The sequence below is a fragment of the Phyllostomus discolor genome, chromosome 6 (assembly GCF_004126475.2).
Source record: "Phyllostomus discolor isolate MPI-MPIP mPhyDis1 chromosome 6, mPhyDis1.pri.v3, whole genome shotgun sequence".
NCBI lineage: Eukaryota > Metazoa > Chordata > Mammalia > Chiroptera > Phyllostomidae > Phyllostomus > Phyllostomus discolor.
Genome location: NC_040908.2, coordinates 170135130 through 170151298, shown reverse-complemented (window position 1 = coordinate 170151298; position 16169 = coordinate 170135130). Strand labels below are relative to the sequence as shown.

The 16169-nt window shown below is 66.5% G+C and overlaps 1 protein-coding gene across 1 annotated transcript in view; it reads left to right on the top strand.

Moving 5' to 3' along the window:
• KCNQ1 (potassium voltage-gated channel subfamily Q member 1) overlaps positions 1 to 16169 on the top strand; it is a 212620-nt gene that overhangs the window by 79563 nt on the left and 116888 nt on the right. The window contains exon 11 of the mRNA XM_028516267.2: positions 14901 to 15021. Within this exon, the coding sequence (XP_028372068.1) occupies positions 14901 to 15021 (121 nt within the window). The remainder of the gene's footprint in view (positions 1 to 14900; positions 15022 to 16169) is intronic.

Here is a 16169-nt window from a genome sequence, read left to right as displayed (position 1 = left end):
CCCGCCCCTGGCGGTGGCATCGCCCCACACCCTGTTTGGATGCTCTGTGTTGCCAATAACACAGGTGTGTAATTACTGTTTTCTGCACGTGTCTTTTAAGTTGTGTAGAAAGCAGAGAGGAGTTACAAGTGAAAACACAGTAGTCCCGGCTTCGTGTTTACCCACACAGTTATCTTCTGCTGGAATTCTTTTTTTGTTTGGGGCGGCCTTGGGCTACATCCCACCGTCCCTTCTGAGGACCCCTCCCCTGCACTCCGCACGGCCAGCCCGCCAGCAGGGGACTCGCTCAGCCCTTGTTCCTCTGGGAAGGTCTTGATTTCCTCCTTTGCAGTTGAAAGATAATTTTGCTTGACATAGAATTCTTTACATAGTTTCTTCTCCCTTAGCACTCTAAAAATTCTGCCCCACGCCCCTGTGGCCTCCGAGCTGTCTGATGAGGAATCTGATGTTAATCTTGCCGAGAATCCCTGTACACATGAGTCACTTCTCCGCCCCCCTCCACGGTTCTGTCCTTTAGCAGTTGGATGACCCTCTGTCCCTTGGAGATCACTGAACTTCTAGGAGGGACAGGTTTGGGGTTTCCATCACACTGGGGAAACCGTTGCTATTACTGTGGTTGTCCTCCCTGCCCCTGTGCCTCGCCCGTTTCTGTGGTTCCCCTCTGGACGCGCTGGTGCGCAGGGCGGTGGCCCGGGGACCCCTCGGGGGCTGTTCATCTTTCCCTGATCTTCTCCCCCTCCTGCTCCTCAGGCTGGATAATGTCAGTTGACTTGGAAGCTTCAAGTTCACCGAGTCTTCTCCCCATTCAAACCCCCTAATAAGATCCTCCAGTGAGTTTTTCACTCCAGTTACGTTTCAGTTCCACACTTGCTGTTTAATTCCATTCCCTTTTATCATTTGTCTTTTTCTCGATGTTCTCCATTTGCTCATCCATTGCCCTCCTGCTTTCCCTCAGTTCTTTGTCTATGATTTCCTTAAGTTCCTGGAACGTGTTTTTAAAAGCTGATTTAAAGTCTTTGTCTCCTAGGTCCGGTGTCTGCTCTCTCTCGGGTCTGTCTCTGCTCACTTTTCCTGTGAGTGGGTCACACCTTCTTGTTTCTGCCACGTGCCTTATCACTTTTTGTTGAAAAGGCTATTTCGGGGAGTAAATGTAGTAACTCTAGGCCACGGATTGTTTCCCCTTCTCAGTCTTCTTGGTGTGCGCTGTGGCTGTTTGCCCCGTGACTCCTGCTTTCCTGAACTCTGTTGTCTTTGTTTCGCGTGGCCTGGAACACGAAGTCCCTCCAGCCTGAACCCAGCTCTCCTGACAGAGAGGTCCCCGAGTCAGACAGAGGGAGCGGGCGAGGGTGGGGGGAGTGTAAATAAAGGCACTCTCCGAGCTCCCCAGGGTCGCCCCGTGCCTGGGCGGCCCTCCCTGACTGGGCCGGTCTTCTCGCAAACCTGCCCTCGCCTCCGTGTCCAGTGGGCGCAGAAGTGAGCCAGAGGCAGGCGGCTTCGTGTAGTCTCAGGTCCCTTCCGAGCAGGCATCCTGCCCTGGGCCTGCTCCTGGCTTTCTCCAAGCTCCAGGGAACACAGGTGCTTCTGAACAGCTGATTTCCCAGAGAACCCCTTTCCCCACCTCCCCCTGCCACGCCTCGGGCACTCTCGTCACCTCCGCCGGCATCTCTCCCCCCAGAGGCTGTGATCTGCCTGGCCCCCGACAGTGTTTTCACAGGACAGTCCGCCCCGGGTGGCCGCCCCAAAAAAGGAGGCGAAGGCGGCCCCCTGTGTCGGTCCTCGAGGGCAACAGGGGCCAGATGCCATTCTCAGGGATGGCACAGTGCTCCCTAGACCCGGCCACCAGGCCCCGGCCCGGCCAGGGAGTGCGGCTGCCATCCTCAAGGGGGCCCCTGAGTGGGGCGGGCAGTGTGGCAAGGGCAAGCAAAAATGACACGTACCTTTACTCTTGGGTGAGCCAAAAGGTTCATTCAGTTTTTAAGTAAAAGGACACATTTTTGTTTTCATCAATAACTTTATTGAACAGCATGCTCACCTTTTGGTTCCGCTGCCTTCCGCTGTCTCCCGGGCAACTGCAGAATCCTATCTTCCCACGACTTGTTCTCTCTTGGAGCAAAGAGCTGTTCCAGGTGCCTCCCGCAGCCTTCCCGGGAGTGGAAGCTTTTCTCCATGGAGAGAATTTTGGAAACACGGAGATAAACAGCCATCTGAAGGCACAGTGACTGCCGAGCACAGTGGGTGGACCGGGACTTCCCAGCCCGCTGTGAGTTGTCCCTGGGCATCGAGGGGACACCTGTGGTCTTGTGTTGTCCTGACGGAGGAGTCTCCGTCTTCTGGTTGCTGATTCCGGATGCTTTGCAACGAGCGCGGCTTCCGTCGGTCCAGCTGGGAGCGGTCCTTGTTGGAATGAACCGCTTGGTTTTCCGGAAGGAGCCCCCAGCACAGGCCTCCCTCCCGACCCTGGCAGATGCACCGTGTCACCCTCTTCGGATGAGGACCGGCCCCCGGTGTGGTCGGTGGTGGCTCCTTCTCCACCCACGACCTCTGCCATTCATTCTGCGTCCCTGCAAAGGATCCACTTCTCGTTGCCCGTCACAATTTGATTCAAAAACAGCATGTTTCCTTCACATTTCGGTAGAGGATCGCATGCAGACGTAATATGGTCAAGGTTTTTTTTCTACTTAGGTGAACTCAAAAATCAAAGTAATTAAACATAACGAAGCTGGTGCAAGTTGTTTTCAGGGCTGGATCTGGGCGTTTTGAGTGTGTCGGCTCTCGCCCATGTGGTATCACGTTGTGTGTTCTCCATGAACGTCTCGGTTTGATCGCTGTCAGCTTCGACTGGTGTGCCCGACCAGGGAGCGTCATCCAGTGAAAAACATCCAGCACGGAACTTCGCAAACCGCTTCGGACATGTTCCGTCAGTCCCAGCACCTTCTCCGTACACTGCACGAGTCTCTTTTTGACTCCCAGTTGCACCTTCACCTTCCTTGAAGTGCTAAAGCATTTAGCGCTTGCAGAACACCCTGCAAGCGTTTCTCCCGCCTCCCGCTGCCGGCATGAAAATGGCTGCACAGACGCTTCGGCAAGCTTTGCAGACGCCCAGGGACGGGGCAGCTGCGCCAACGCAACGTAACGGCAGCATCCAGATGAAGCTCAAGACCACCGAGGGCTGCCAGAGCCCCTTACAGGGGAGCGGGCAAACTGGGGCCGACCCAGCACTCCTTCGGTTCTTGTTACTTCACGATTTTTTTACCTAGCGTCTCCCCAATAAATTCAACCTTTAAAAAAGTCCACGGTCCTGCATCTACTCACCTTGTCTGGTTTTGCGGTCCGAGGACCTTTTGGGGGTCGATCAGATGGCCCAGGGTCATTTTTTTCATCCCCCCCATTCTCGGGCAGTGCGGGGCTAGTGCTGGGAACTCGGGTTGCCTTGTTGCAGGAACCCTGGGCAGTGTGTGCAGACCCCCGGCATGGGGACCCGTCCTGTTTTGTCCAGAGCTGGTAGTTTGTGCCACGAGACCAGCGTGGACCCCTGTCCATCAGTGAGTCTGTGTGCGGCTTCTTGGCTGCGCTCTGAGTCCTGACCGCCACCCGTAGCGTGAGAAAAGCCATGGGCCCGGGTGTGGGTGCACCAGCCCTCGTTGCACACAGGGGCCTCCACACACCGTGTTTGATCCCTGGGTTTCTGATACCTGAGTGGACCCCTCCAACCCCCGGCTCAGTGGTTGTGACAACTTCCCCCTGCACGGCAAGGGGCAGGGTGGCCGTCACCTGCTCGAGTGGTTGGTCCTGCTGTCACTACCCCTTTGGAGGTGTCTGTTTCTTGGTCTGGTGTTGACTGGGTCCCCAGAAACCTCTGGCTGCTTTGTGCAGTTTGGGCTGAGTTGATTCTGACGCGCTTTGCTTGCTTTTTCAGTCTCTGTGAAACCAGGGTCCTCTGAGGTGTACCTATTCACTCTTGTTGCACTTTATTTTGTCTTTTTATGTATTTATTTGTACCAAGCATCTCAAGCCTCATCCCTGGACTGTGTTTCCAGAGCTTGCAGGGGTGCGGGTGGAGGGGGCAGGCAGCTGTGGTGCTGTTGGGATTCGGCTCGCGTCCCCCCTCGCAGGCACCTTGAAGGCCACTGCGCTGCCGGTCACTGCTGGGGAAGGTGTGAGTGGGGGATGGGTGTTTACGGGCACTCGTTGGCTTCATGCTTTCCAGGTGGGTGAGGAGGGAGAGCGGAACCCCAAGGGCAGGGGCACAGTGGGCCGACGCTGTCGGAACTGAACTGGCCACGAGGCTGGCAGCCCTCCGCCGCCCCCTCGGGGTCCCTCTGTCAGCGGGCGGCAGGTCTCATCCCCTCTCCGGACTTGGCTCCTTTCTGGCCTTCTCCATCCAGCCCCCGGTCAAGGCCACAGCCACTTCCCGGCTGGCGCTGGCGCCCACCCCCCCTTCTCCCCACCACCACGCAGGCGAGCTGGGTGAACACACAGGGCACCGGACCGCTCGCCTCTGCAGAAAGGCCCCGGCGCTTCCTCTCACTGTCTCGGGCCAGGCTCACGGGGGCCAGAGACCAGCCCGGAGTCTGTGCCGGCTCCTCCCGAGGACGACCCCCGCCCCGGGGGGTGTCTCAGAGAGCTCACTCAGGAGGGCGCCACCAGGCACAGGGAGCGGGGTCTGGCTCCGGCGGGGGGAGCGGGGTGGCCGCACCCAGGAGGACTGGCTGTGCGTCACTCCATCCGGCCGAGTGCAGCCGGAGGCCCCGGAGGCAGAGATGTGCCCGGGGAGGCGTCTGGCACGTCTGGGTCGGGCGGCCTGTGGCACGTACGGAACGTGAGGCCTGCGGGCGCCCGCAGGGCCCCGTGCTGCTCCCTGTGTCCCCGAGGACAGGGACGGCCCGTGCTCCCCTTGGGTCCCCTCGTGCCTGCGAGGGGCTTCTGCCAGGCAGCCTGGCCCGCCAGGGTCTCGGGGTCTCCCGCAGCCAGCGGACGTGCCCTGGACCCCGACCCCGACCCCCCTCAGCTCCGCGGAGCAGGCCGCTCCCGGAGCCCAGACCGTCCTAGGTCTCCGTGCTCCCTGTGACTATCGTCAGGTCCTCACGTCCAACCGGCTTCACTCCCAGGCCCACTGAGAGGCCAACAGGACTAGGGAAGGGCCACAGGAGACGGGCACCCCCGTGTCTTTACACGAAGGGGTGCCCGTGCCCACCAAGGGGGTCGGAGCGGAGAGCCCCCCTGCTTCCCCTCGCCTGGCGGCGCCCCTGCGACTGCAGGGCTGGGCCGGGGGCTCAGGCCGACTCGCCTCCCTCCGACATCAGCCACCAGCATGATCCCGGAGCCGAGCCTCCCCCCACCCCAGCTCCGGGGTGTCTCTGGGCCCAGGTTCTAGCCACGGGTGGGGGGTGGGGGGTGGGGGGCCTCTGGGCCTGGGAAGGGACGCGGGTTTCTCAGGCCCGCGCCCCCGGGGCCGGGGGTGGGGCCGCGCAGATGTCCTCGTCTGGTGGCCAGGGCCCGAGCCGGATGCCGAGGGGGGGCCTGCGGCCCGTTCCCCCGCCGGACGCCCCGGGAACATCTGCGTGGCGCCCCGGGGCTCCTCCCGCGTCCGGGCCCGGGCCGGGGCCGCCGTGCGAGGCAGAGCTGGCGCGCACCCCCGGGGCCGCAACGGAGGTGAAGGGACCGCTCCTAATTAGATTAAAGACATTTTTCTCTGCCTCTGTAATTTCTCCTTGAAAACCAAGGCCGCTTTTTTTTTTTTTTTTTTTTTTTGTCTTCTCCGTCCAAAGCCCTCCAGAAACGCCCCTCCCCACCTCTCCAGGGGCTCCTCGGGAATGTCCTGTGAGCTCAGCTGCTGGAGGAGACGGCGCTCGGCCCAGATTCCATTGTGCGCCGCGCTTCCTGGGGCCGCTCTGGCTGCCGGGAGCCCCCCACCCCCCCACCCCCTGGAGCTGGCGCTGGGAGCCCCGCTCAGGGGCTTCCTGGAGCGCGGACCCCGAGGGCCGTCTGCCTTGAGTGGGGGGGCTCTGCGGCTCCCCTCCCATTTCCTGCATGTGCCCGGGCGACCCCGTCCTGGCGCCGAGGCCCCCGAGGCTCGCCCCTCATCCTCGGGCCCACAAACGTCCCCTTCCCTCTCACACTGGGGGAGGGGGCGGCACTGGGGCGAGGGTCACGGGTGCCCTTCTCCCCGGGACTGTGGGAGGCCCCGTGTCCTCCGTGGGACCGGCCAGGGGGCCGCGGGGGTCTCTGGCTGTGCCGCACCACTGGCGCCTGCGCCTTCGTGTCAGGCCTGCCCTGCACGCCCTGGGCTGGATGCGAGGACTGGCATGTTCCGCAGTTCGCTCCAAACCTCGTACAACACCGGGTGTGGAGGGGCCTCACGGGGGTGGGGGTGGGATGTGGGGGAGAGGGGTGGGCTCACAGCGGGAAGCTGGCCACCCGCTCTGGAGGGCCCCTTCCCACGGGCCGGGCTGCGGCAGAGGGAGGGCCTCCCCCCCGCCCCGGGTTTGTGTCCCACCCTGCGCCCTCCAAGCTCGGTCGGGACGTGCGAGCCCCTCAGCTCCGTGCACCCGGCGCCCCGGCCCCAGCTCCTCGGGCTCAGGCCGCACCCCCGGGCCTGTCACACACATTCCTGAAGGCTCCCAGTGACAAACGATGGGGCCCCACTCAGAGCAGAGCAGCGCAGCACAAAGGGGGTGGGTTTTGGCTCGCACATCTGGCCCCAGCTGTTCCGGCCGCAGCTGGACCCCGGGGCTGGGATGACCTCGCCCGCCTGTGCTCCCCCCGCCCCCCCTGCTCCCCCCACACAGCACAGCCCTGTCCCCCCTGCTTCCCCTCTGGTCTCCCTCTCCCAACCGGCCCCCGGGGTGACTCGTGTCCCCGGGCAGCCACTGTCCGATGGGGCGCGGTGGCTGCCAGCTCGGCAAAGCCGGCAGGACGAGGCTGCCCGCTCCCCGACGTTTCTGTTGGGAGTCCGGGGCCGGGCTCTCCGCTGGGCCCGTCTGGGGTTTGCTTCTGGGTCCTGCCACCGGGCAGTGGGGGACGAGCAGCCCCCTAAGGAAGGTTTGGGGAGCCGTTCCCAGGAGCCAGGCCTGGCCGCTGGACAAGCAAAAACAACAGGTGTCAACTCGGGCAAGGTATTTTCCCGAGCGGAACCGCGTGCCAGCTGCGCACATGCGTTTCCGCGCCACGCCCCGGCCTGGCTCCTGGCAGCTGCCGTGGGAACGGCCCTCGCACTCCCGGCCGGTGGGTGCCCCTTGCTCCTCGCCTGGGGGCACAGACGCAGGTGGCCCGGGGTCCCGGGCTGGGCCCGGGCTCAGCGATGTCACGCAGGGCCTGGCCGCAGCTGTCCGGATGCCCTGGGGAGGGGGTTCCCGTTCACGGTGCAGAATCCGCCGGACACAGGCAAATCCACCAGGACAGGGTAGATTTCGGGGGTGGGGGCCAGCTTCTGCTCATCCCTGTGGGGTGGCCAGGCTCGGGGCTCGCGCCTGTGCCCAGCCCTGCAAGGACACGGGGAGGTGGGTCCCCACGCTGAGGAGCCAGCGCGGCCCCAGAGGCCAGGCCTGCGGAAGCCCCTGCCTGTCTAGGGGGGACTGGCTCTGTGGCATGGGGGGCTCCCGGCACCCAGGCTGTGGGTCACAAACAAGGCAGCCGGGGGACGTGGGCATTCTTCTCCCGGGCGTCCAGGGAGCCCAGGGTGACCCTGGGGTGGGGACCAACAGGCCTCGCTGTGAGGGAGGGACTGGAGGGGCAGGGGCTGGACACAGAGCCAGGGGCAGGGAAGGGAGGCCAGGTGCCGCGGGGAGGGGCAGCTCGGCGACGTGTACGGCCGGACAGGGCGCCCCGTGGCCACGCGAGCAGCCCCAGACCCGGCAGGCAGGGAGGCGGGGGGACTGGGATGCACCCAGGTGACTCCGGGCCGGGCTCTGCGGGGCCCAGCCGGGGACATGTCCGTGTACCCCCGTTTCCCGATGCAGGCGAGTGTCGGCCGAGGTAGGAAACACGCGTGGGCGAGGGGAGGGGAGCAGGCCGGGCCGCCCTGTCTTCACGCGGAGACACGTGGGGCGTGTTCGCCGGCTTCCTTCTGGTCGTTACTCTGTGCCCCCGTTTCTTGGGGTTTTTTTAACAACGTGAAAGCGCCACCCTCTCTCGAGCAGGGCCGCCGGCCGGGAAGGAGGCGGCGGCCGGGCCGTGTGGCCTCCGCTCCCCGGAGAGTGGGTGAGACTTGGCAGCCCGCGTCCCCAGCTGTGGGAGTCGCCGCGCCAGAGGCCGCGCTCGCCACCCCTGACCTCCCCTTTTCCTAGAAAACTCGACTGTTTTGTTCTGCCCTGAGAACGGAGGCCCGGATTCTGGCTCTGACCGGGCAACGGCAGCCAAGAAACGAAAGCACCGAGAGGCGGGACCGTCTCCTAAGGGGGGCACTTTGCTGTCGCCGGCACGCACGGCTCTGCCCGCCTGCGGGTCCGGGCTCTGGCGGGCTCCCAGGCCTCGGCTCCGGCCCCGCCCCAGGTGCCGGCCGGTGGGACGAGCCACCCCCGGGCCTGCACCGCAGCTCTGGGCCACGGCTGCCTTCCCCCGTCTCTGCGTAACAGCAACCTGGGGCTCCTTCCAGGTGTGGCGGGGGTGACGTCCTGAGCCTCTCCGGACACGGCAGCGGCCCCCAAACCCTTGCTGGAAGGGGGCAGCCTGCCTGCGTGTGCACCCGGGGTCAGAACCGTCCCCCCACCCCGGTATCCCTGGCTCCTTTGAGAAGGCTCCTGGCCAGGCACTGACCCCAGGTGGGGAGCAGCGAAGGGGTCTGTGGCCCTGCCTGGTCCCCGCGTGCCAGCCGGCAGGGGCAGAGGCAGACCCCGCACCGGAGCCGGGCAGCTGGTCTGGGAGAGGCACCCGGTCACCTGGCAGGCGACACCCTCCTCTGCGCCCCTCGCCCTGGGGGCCCCGTGGACCGTTCCCAGGGTGGCACCGAGCAGCACACATTCCTGCCTGGCAGGTGCGGGCCGCACCCGCGGCCGGCTGACATGCGCCAGGCCGGGCCCCTCTCGGGGGGCGGGGGCCCACCCCAGCCCGCGGGCCTGAGATGGTACTTGTCACCTCGGATGTCAGACACGGCCCCCCTTCCCAGCCGCCCCCCCGCCACTCCTTCCTCCTGTGTGCGAGTGATGCAGACGTAAAAATATGTATTTGTGTTCTTTTTCCCCTCTTTTCTTTTTTTTTTTTCCCTGAGAGAACATTTGAGTCCTGGACGAAGTTCGAGCTCTGCCGCCTGACAACGGCGTAACACAACCCAGGGCCCTTGAACCACAGCCCCGAGCGGCGCGCCCTCCGCAGGACCCCCCCCCCCCACTGCCCCTGCCTGCGCCGCGCTCCAGGAGCGTCCGGGGCAGGGGGCCTCCCTCGGAGCCCCCGTCCCGTCTGAGCGGTTTCCTGCTGGGGGGCCGCCCTCGCCCCGTGGCCCGAGCCCCCTGCGTCTGTGCACGGTGCCGGTGGCGGGTCCGGCCGGCACCTTCCCCCACGTGCGCCGGCCACTGGGGCCCCCCGGGGACGGGCCTGCCCGCCGCCCACTCTTCACTGCCGGCATCTCTCTTCCTCCGGCCCAGTCCTTTGTGTTTCCTGGGCACTGGCCGCTTTCCGGTGGTGGTGTGCTCGCCCTTCGGGGCGTCACTGGTGCGTGGACCTGTTTCCGCGCGGCCCCGCTGGGCCGTCTTCCCCTTCACCGCCTCGTCCGCTCCCACGAGCCCTCCCGGGCCCCCAGGTCCCGGAGACCGCCCTCCAGCTCGGTCTGACGGTGTCGTCGCTCTGCTTCTCACTGCTTTCGGGGGGCCGGGACGCCAGCAACTCGGGGTGCACGGGGCAAGGGATGAGGGCCATCCCTGACCGTCTCTGCCCGCCACACGCAGGCTCCAGGAGAGGGGCCAGTTCCCACACTCAGCCCCTGTGCCCTCTCCCCCGGCCTGGTGCTTCCCCAGCCCCACCCCCTCCCGAGCGCCGCTGCGTCCAGTCCGTGGAGCCCGCCACCCCGCTGTCTGGGTGCACCAACGGTGCGTCCTCCTGCACGTCCAGGCCTGATCCAGGGCCCAGGCCAAGGCCCCGGCGCAAACCCTGGGGCTTCCACTGGGTCGGGAGGACCCCTGTCCCCGAGGGGTCTGCCCGTGGGGACGGAGCGCACTCTCCCCCGTCCGCGTCCCCTCCACCGTCTCCGAAGGTCCTGCCACTTCTCCTGCGAGTCCTCCCGGGGCCTCGGACGCAGAGGGTGCTCCCGGCGACACGGAGGCAGAAACGGCGCCGTGTGTCCCCGTCTCCCTCGCCGGCTTCCCCCGGAGGTCACTCCGCACGCGGCCACGGCCCAGGGGACGGCGCAGGGAAGCGCACACAGGGACGCCCTGGCACAGTTCGCTCCCCGTCACTCTGTGTCCCCCGAATCCCCGAGCACGGCCCTCTCCTGTCCTAGCAGCCTTGCTGCGTGGGAGCCGCGGGCCGACACGGTGTCCTCGGGCCTGCAGCTGCAGCTCGGTCCTGCCTCGGTCTCCGTGACCCGGACACTCTGGGCGCCGACCAGGCTGGTGCTGGGCCCCTCGGCGTGGTCTCCTCGTGGGGGGACCGGCAGGAAGGTTTGGAGAAGAACGCCTTAGACCTGAGCTGCCTGTCTCACGTCTCACACGTCCCGTCGGGGCAGGTGACATCAACTCGGCATGTCACCGGCGGCGGCACCCTTGACGCGCTCCGTCAGAGCGGTGTCGGCCGGGCCGGTGCACGCGGTCCAGTCGTGACGCTGCGTCCCATGTCCTGCCCACTCACGGCCACGGCCACAGCGAGCACGTCTTCGAGGGGACAGGCCTCGCGGCTGCTCCGTCGAGCTCCGCCCTCGAATACCAGCACCCGGCCGGGGTCTCCGCGGCCGCCATGACCGCGGGGCGACCGGGGCGGTTCTCCGGTTTCCCGTTCTTTCTCCTTTTCCGCTCAGACCCCTTCGGGCCAAAAGACATCTCTCTCCTCCAGCGTGTTTTCACTGACATCAGGGGGGACCTGGTGGTCTTTTGAGCTGCGACACTATTTGTTCTCGAACGAGGTCTGGGTCTCGCGTCTGCGGCCCCCGGGGTGATCCTGGGGCCTCGGGGACATGCCCTTCTCGCCCTTCCCATTCCTGAGCGTCCTCATCGTCTTCCTGCCGCTGGACAGCCCTCAGGCCCGTCTCGCAGGGTCCCTGCCGGGGCCCACGGGCGCCCCGGTCCTTCCCCTGGAGGCGGAGTGGCGGTCAGAAGCCCGAACCCGGGCCCTGGGCCTGCTCGTGGCGTCTCCAGGGCCCCTCAGCAGACCGAGTGAGGACGTTCACAGGTAACCCGGGGACGCACACACCCATGTCCACACCGACCGGCACGTGAGTTCACGCCGGTGTCCCTGACCCCGGGGCTGGCCCGCACGCACGGGCGCCCGCCCGCCTGCCCCCTGCATCTGTCCCGGTTTCCTCTGACAACGCGCACCCGAGCCGCACCGTCCGCCGCATGTTCGGTCCCGGTGCGCACAGAGGCCCTGAGAAAGGCGCACCCTGGAGCCCCAGCCATTCCGGCTGAGCCCGTCTCGGCCTCGGCTGTGCCGTGTGTGCGCAGTGCGGCGACGGCTCCCGGGGCTTCGTGGGCCAGCGCCTCCCCCCTTCCCTCTGCCGCCACGCCAGAAGCTCGTCAGAAACACAGAGCCCACCAGCCGCCACTTGCTCTCCAGCCCAGGACCCCCAACAGGCCGGGGGGTTTCTTTTCAGGCTGCGCAGTCAAACCCGCCCTGGAAAAGGCACGGTTCTTGCGTTTCGACCAGTGTCACGAGCCCACCGCCACGGTGCCGTGCGCAGAAGGCCCTCGGCCCCAGAAGTCCCCTCAGCGGCCCCGTGGAACGCAGCACGCACGCCCCTCCCCGAACACCGGCAGCGGCAGCTCTGCCTCACGCCCTCTGGCTTCTCCTCTCCCTGCACGTCCGTCACACCAGTGGGGTCACAACACATGGGCTTCCACGTCCGGCTTCTTCCCCCGCAGAAGGAGGTGCATGCGAGACACCCCCTTGCAGCTGCACGGCCACTGGTCCGTCCCCTCTGCCCGCTGAGCGGGGGCTGTGGGACGGAGGTGCCACCGGTCACCCCCTGGAGCACGCTGTGGTCGTCCCCAAGCTCTGGCGACTGCAAGTGAAGCTGCTACGCACACACATGTGTCACAAGGCTCCCGTGCGTGCAGACCCCGACTCATGGGGCGCACGTGTGGGAGAAGGGCCGCCGGCACGTGCGGGGCGTGCGCATGCTGACCCGGGAGGGCCCCGCCGCAGGCTCCCACGGTGGCCCCGGGGGTTCCGGCCGCCGCGTCCTCGCGAGCACTGGCTGTTATCGGCCCGGTGTTGCCTTTTCCTTCCGGGAGGCGGAGGTCAGGCGCTGGGCTTCCCCCAGATATCCAGAGCGGCCGTGCGCAGGCGGCCCTGCTGCTGCTGCTGCCGCGGGCGTCCAGGCGGCTCGCTGGACACTCACAGCCGTGTCTCCTGGAGGCTGCCGGCGCCGGCCGGGCAGGGCCTCGCGTGTGCGCGTGTTTGTAATCCACAGTGTCAGGCCTCTCGCGTCTTTGGGTGTCCCGGGCTCGCGTCCCTGGCCGGGCGGGGACGTGGAAACACCGTCTCCGAGCCCGTGGTTTATCTCGGGCACGTCCCAGTTTGTCACTGTCCCCCTCACAGACCAAGCTGCCCGCGTCCCGGGGGCAGGGGCGCCCACCGGGTTTCTCCGTCGGATGCGCATGCCGCCTCTCGTGTCTCCGTGTTCTGACGGCCGGTCCTACAGGTGCTGGGTGTCCCGGTTCAGAGTAAAACGTATACACGTTCACACGTTTAAATCGCAAGTAGACTTAGGAGACGGTTGCGTTTCAAAAAGCAAAAGGAGCACCACTTTAAAAACACAAGACGTGTTCTACGACTGGAAACCACCGTCGTTAAGGTTGAACCGCCCAAGAGACACTGGGGACGGCGTCGATGCCTCACCCCACGGAGGGTTAGTATCTCCAACGCGTCCGTACTGAGGTGGCCGCAAAGCTCGTTTCTTGTTCTCCCCGAGACGGCTTTCGCCGGCGCCCGGCTGTCTGCACCGCCCCTCAGGACGGCTTTGCGAGGTCGGGGCAGCCGTCCCACCCGCGTGCATTCCTCAAAATCCAAACGGGTGGACTTTTGTGCAGCCACTTGAACGCTGAAGATGGAGGAAAGCGGGCACCGTTTTGGTGTGTGTGCTTTGTTGTCTCAAGAAAGGTGCAAACACACCTGGAAGACGAAGGAAGTCGTGCGCCGTGTGCGGAGAAGGGGCTGCGACGGATCGGACGCGTCGGAGGTGGTCGCGCAGTCTCGTGCTGGACGTTTCCCGCTGGACGCTGCCGCCCCGCGGCCGGGCAGGCCAGTGGGCGTCGGCGGCGCTCAACCCGAGGCGCTGACTGGGAACAGCCCGCCCTCCGCCACGCGGGAGGGAGCCGGCACACTCCGAGTGTCCGAGTCAAAGTTACTGGCGAAATGAAAAACACGTCTTTCTTTACGGGGAGAAAACAGAACAAACTTTTTGGCCACCCCGGAGTAAAACGTCCCGACCACGTGAGCAAGAACGTGCAAAGGATACAGGCGATTCCACAGGACACCCAGCCGGCCTCCAAGCCACTGAAGCCGCTCGGCGCGGCAGGGCGCTCCACAGCTGGTCTTCTGTGGCACCTAGGGGTCTCGCGGAGACCAGGAGTGGACGGGTGGATGGACAGACGGACAGACATGCATGTAGCTGCCGTGCGGCACCGATGCACACGGCGGGTGAGGTCCAAACCGCTACAACGTCTAGAGGAGACAACCCAGCGACAGGCACTCGAGTGACCAAGTGACGGAGCGAGCAACCCGGCCCCAGCCCAGTGGGCCTCCAGGACCCCGACCCGGCACGCTGGTGTCTCATGGCGGCGCCGTCACACCAACGGAGCCCGAATGTCCATCGGACGTGGGGTGCTGGGGTTCCCGGGGGGCAGGGCTGACCCAGGGACCGCTACAGAAGGAGACGCCCAGGCCCCTGCACAGAAGTGAGGCGGATAAGCCCCACAGGGGGACAGGGACAGGGCTGCCACGCGCACGGGGGCCAGTCCCGCCCGGCGGTCAGTGCTGACGACCTCAGCTGACGACCTCAGAGGAGGAGGACCCTCCTAAATCAGCTGCCTTCTCACCAGGAGGACTTCGTGGTTTTTCAACAAAGACACTAAAAAACCAGTGAGCCCAGGCAGAACTTCAGGGGGCCGAGAGGTGTTCCCTGCCAGCCCTGAGCCCCCGGGGCGGGTTGCTGGGGCCGGCCCAGGAATCTGAACGCCACCTGCTCAGGGGGTCCCGGTGCCGTCCTCGGGGTGTGTGGGGTGGCAGACACGGCGTCTCGGCCTGAGTGCGGCTGGGAGCTCCGTGGCTGGCCCTCCCTCCTGGACGCTCCCATCCCCGTGGGCAGGAGTCCCACTGTCCTGGGTGTTCAGTGACACGCCACCGGCCCACGGCCAGCATGATGACAAGGAGAGCGTGGGGGTGGGGGGCGGTGCAGGGGCAGTGTGTCCCACTGGGCTGCGCTGACCTGCGTTTCATCCTTGACCCAAACGTGCGGCCAAGAGGCCCCGCCCATCCCACAGTCTGAGGGGCATCGCTGGCCCTCGCCTGCCCCTGGGCCACGGGAAGCCTCAGGCACGCGGGGGCCACCCTGACCCACTCCCCATCCTCGGGGCCGAGGCTCGGGCACGATCCCCGCTCTGCATCCTGGGTCTCTCGTCCGCTCGTGGGCAGGCTCGGGGTGAAGGTCAGCGGTCCCACGCCGGGGGGCGGGCACCATGGCCCAACGCCGGCGGCCCCGGGCCCCTCCGGCCATCCCCGCCCGCTGGAGCCTGACGCCCCCACGCCCTCTCCCGCAGTGAGGAGGAGCCCCGCACTGCTGGACGTGAGCCCCACGCGCTTCATGAGGACCAACAGCTTTGCCGAGGACCTGGACCTCGAGGGGGAGACGCTGCTGGCCCCGATCACCCACGTGTCACAGTGAGTGCCGCTGTCCGCCGGGGGCCGCTGGGGACGGTGGGGGCTCCGGGCCGGGGCTCAGGCCTGCGCATCCAGTGCCGTCGCCGGCCGCCTGTCCCTGGGGCCGCGGGTCACCAGGGGCCGGCCCAAGCGTCCGGCGGGCACCCGGTGGGAGGAGAGCGGGGGCACGTCCCGCCGCACCGGAGAACACGGCCCCTGCTCTGACTCGGGGAAACCAGCCGCCCGTTCCCCACTCTGTTCGTGCGCCGACCGTCTGAGGAGGTCTTTTGCTCCCCCCGTGCCCCTCCTCTGCGCCCCAAAAAGAGACAGCTCTGCGTTCGAGCACTTCCCCCGTGCGGCGCCGGCCAAGCCCCGGGCAGAGGCCGAGGGTGCCTGCTAGCTGCCCGCTGCCCTCGGGCTCCTTCAGGCGGAGGGAACGGCCGACTCCCTGCCTCTCCCAGCTGGCCTGTCCCCCGGCACGGCGGGCACAGGCCGATCCCCAGGGGCCGCCGTGGGGCGCGGTCCCACGCCTCCGACAGGGTGCCCTGCTGCGGCAGCTGGGCTGGGGCTGGGGCGACAGCAAGGCCCACTCCGGCCCCGCCCACCCGCGGCTCCCTGGGGACACCCCCCCCCCCCGGGCGCACGCTCAGCCCTTCCGAGTCACCTGCGGCACCCCCCCTCTGCCCTCTGTCACCCAAGGCTGCCCTGACCCCGGGGGTGCCTGGCAGGGCGAGGCCCAAGGCCTGTGGCCGTGCCATCGTGGCCACCGGAGCCAGCGTGTACTGTCTCGGTGTCTGGGGGGGAATGGGGGTGCTGACCCGCAGGACCCCCTAGCTACATCTCAGGCCCCGGTGCCCCCCGGGAGGCCATGTAGAGCCTGTGCTCAGGCTGGGGGGCGCCAGGAGGCGGGGTGCCAGGAGGCCCCACGGCCCCAGCACTGGAACGAGCTGCCTGGCCCGGGGACAGGGCTCTGCTATCCGGGCGAGTGCCCAGCTTGGTAACTGGGCGCCGGGTGGGATGCCTGGTGGGAGTGGAGGTGTGGCCGCCATACGGCAGCCGGCAGCGCTGCGCCATCCGGCCCCCGGCGGTCTCCCGTCCCTTCTCCCAGAGAGAGGCTGTCCGACAACCGGCCGGGGTGAGCACTCCGCCCGCCACAGGCGTCCGCAGCC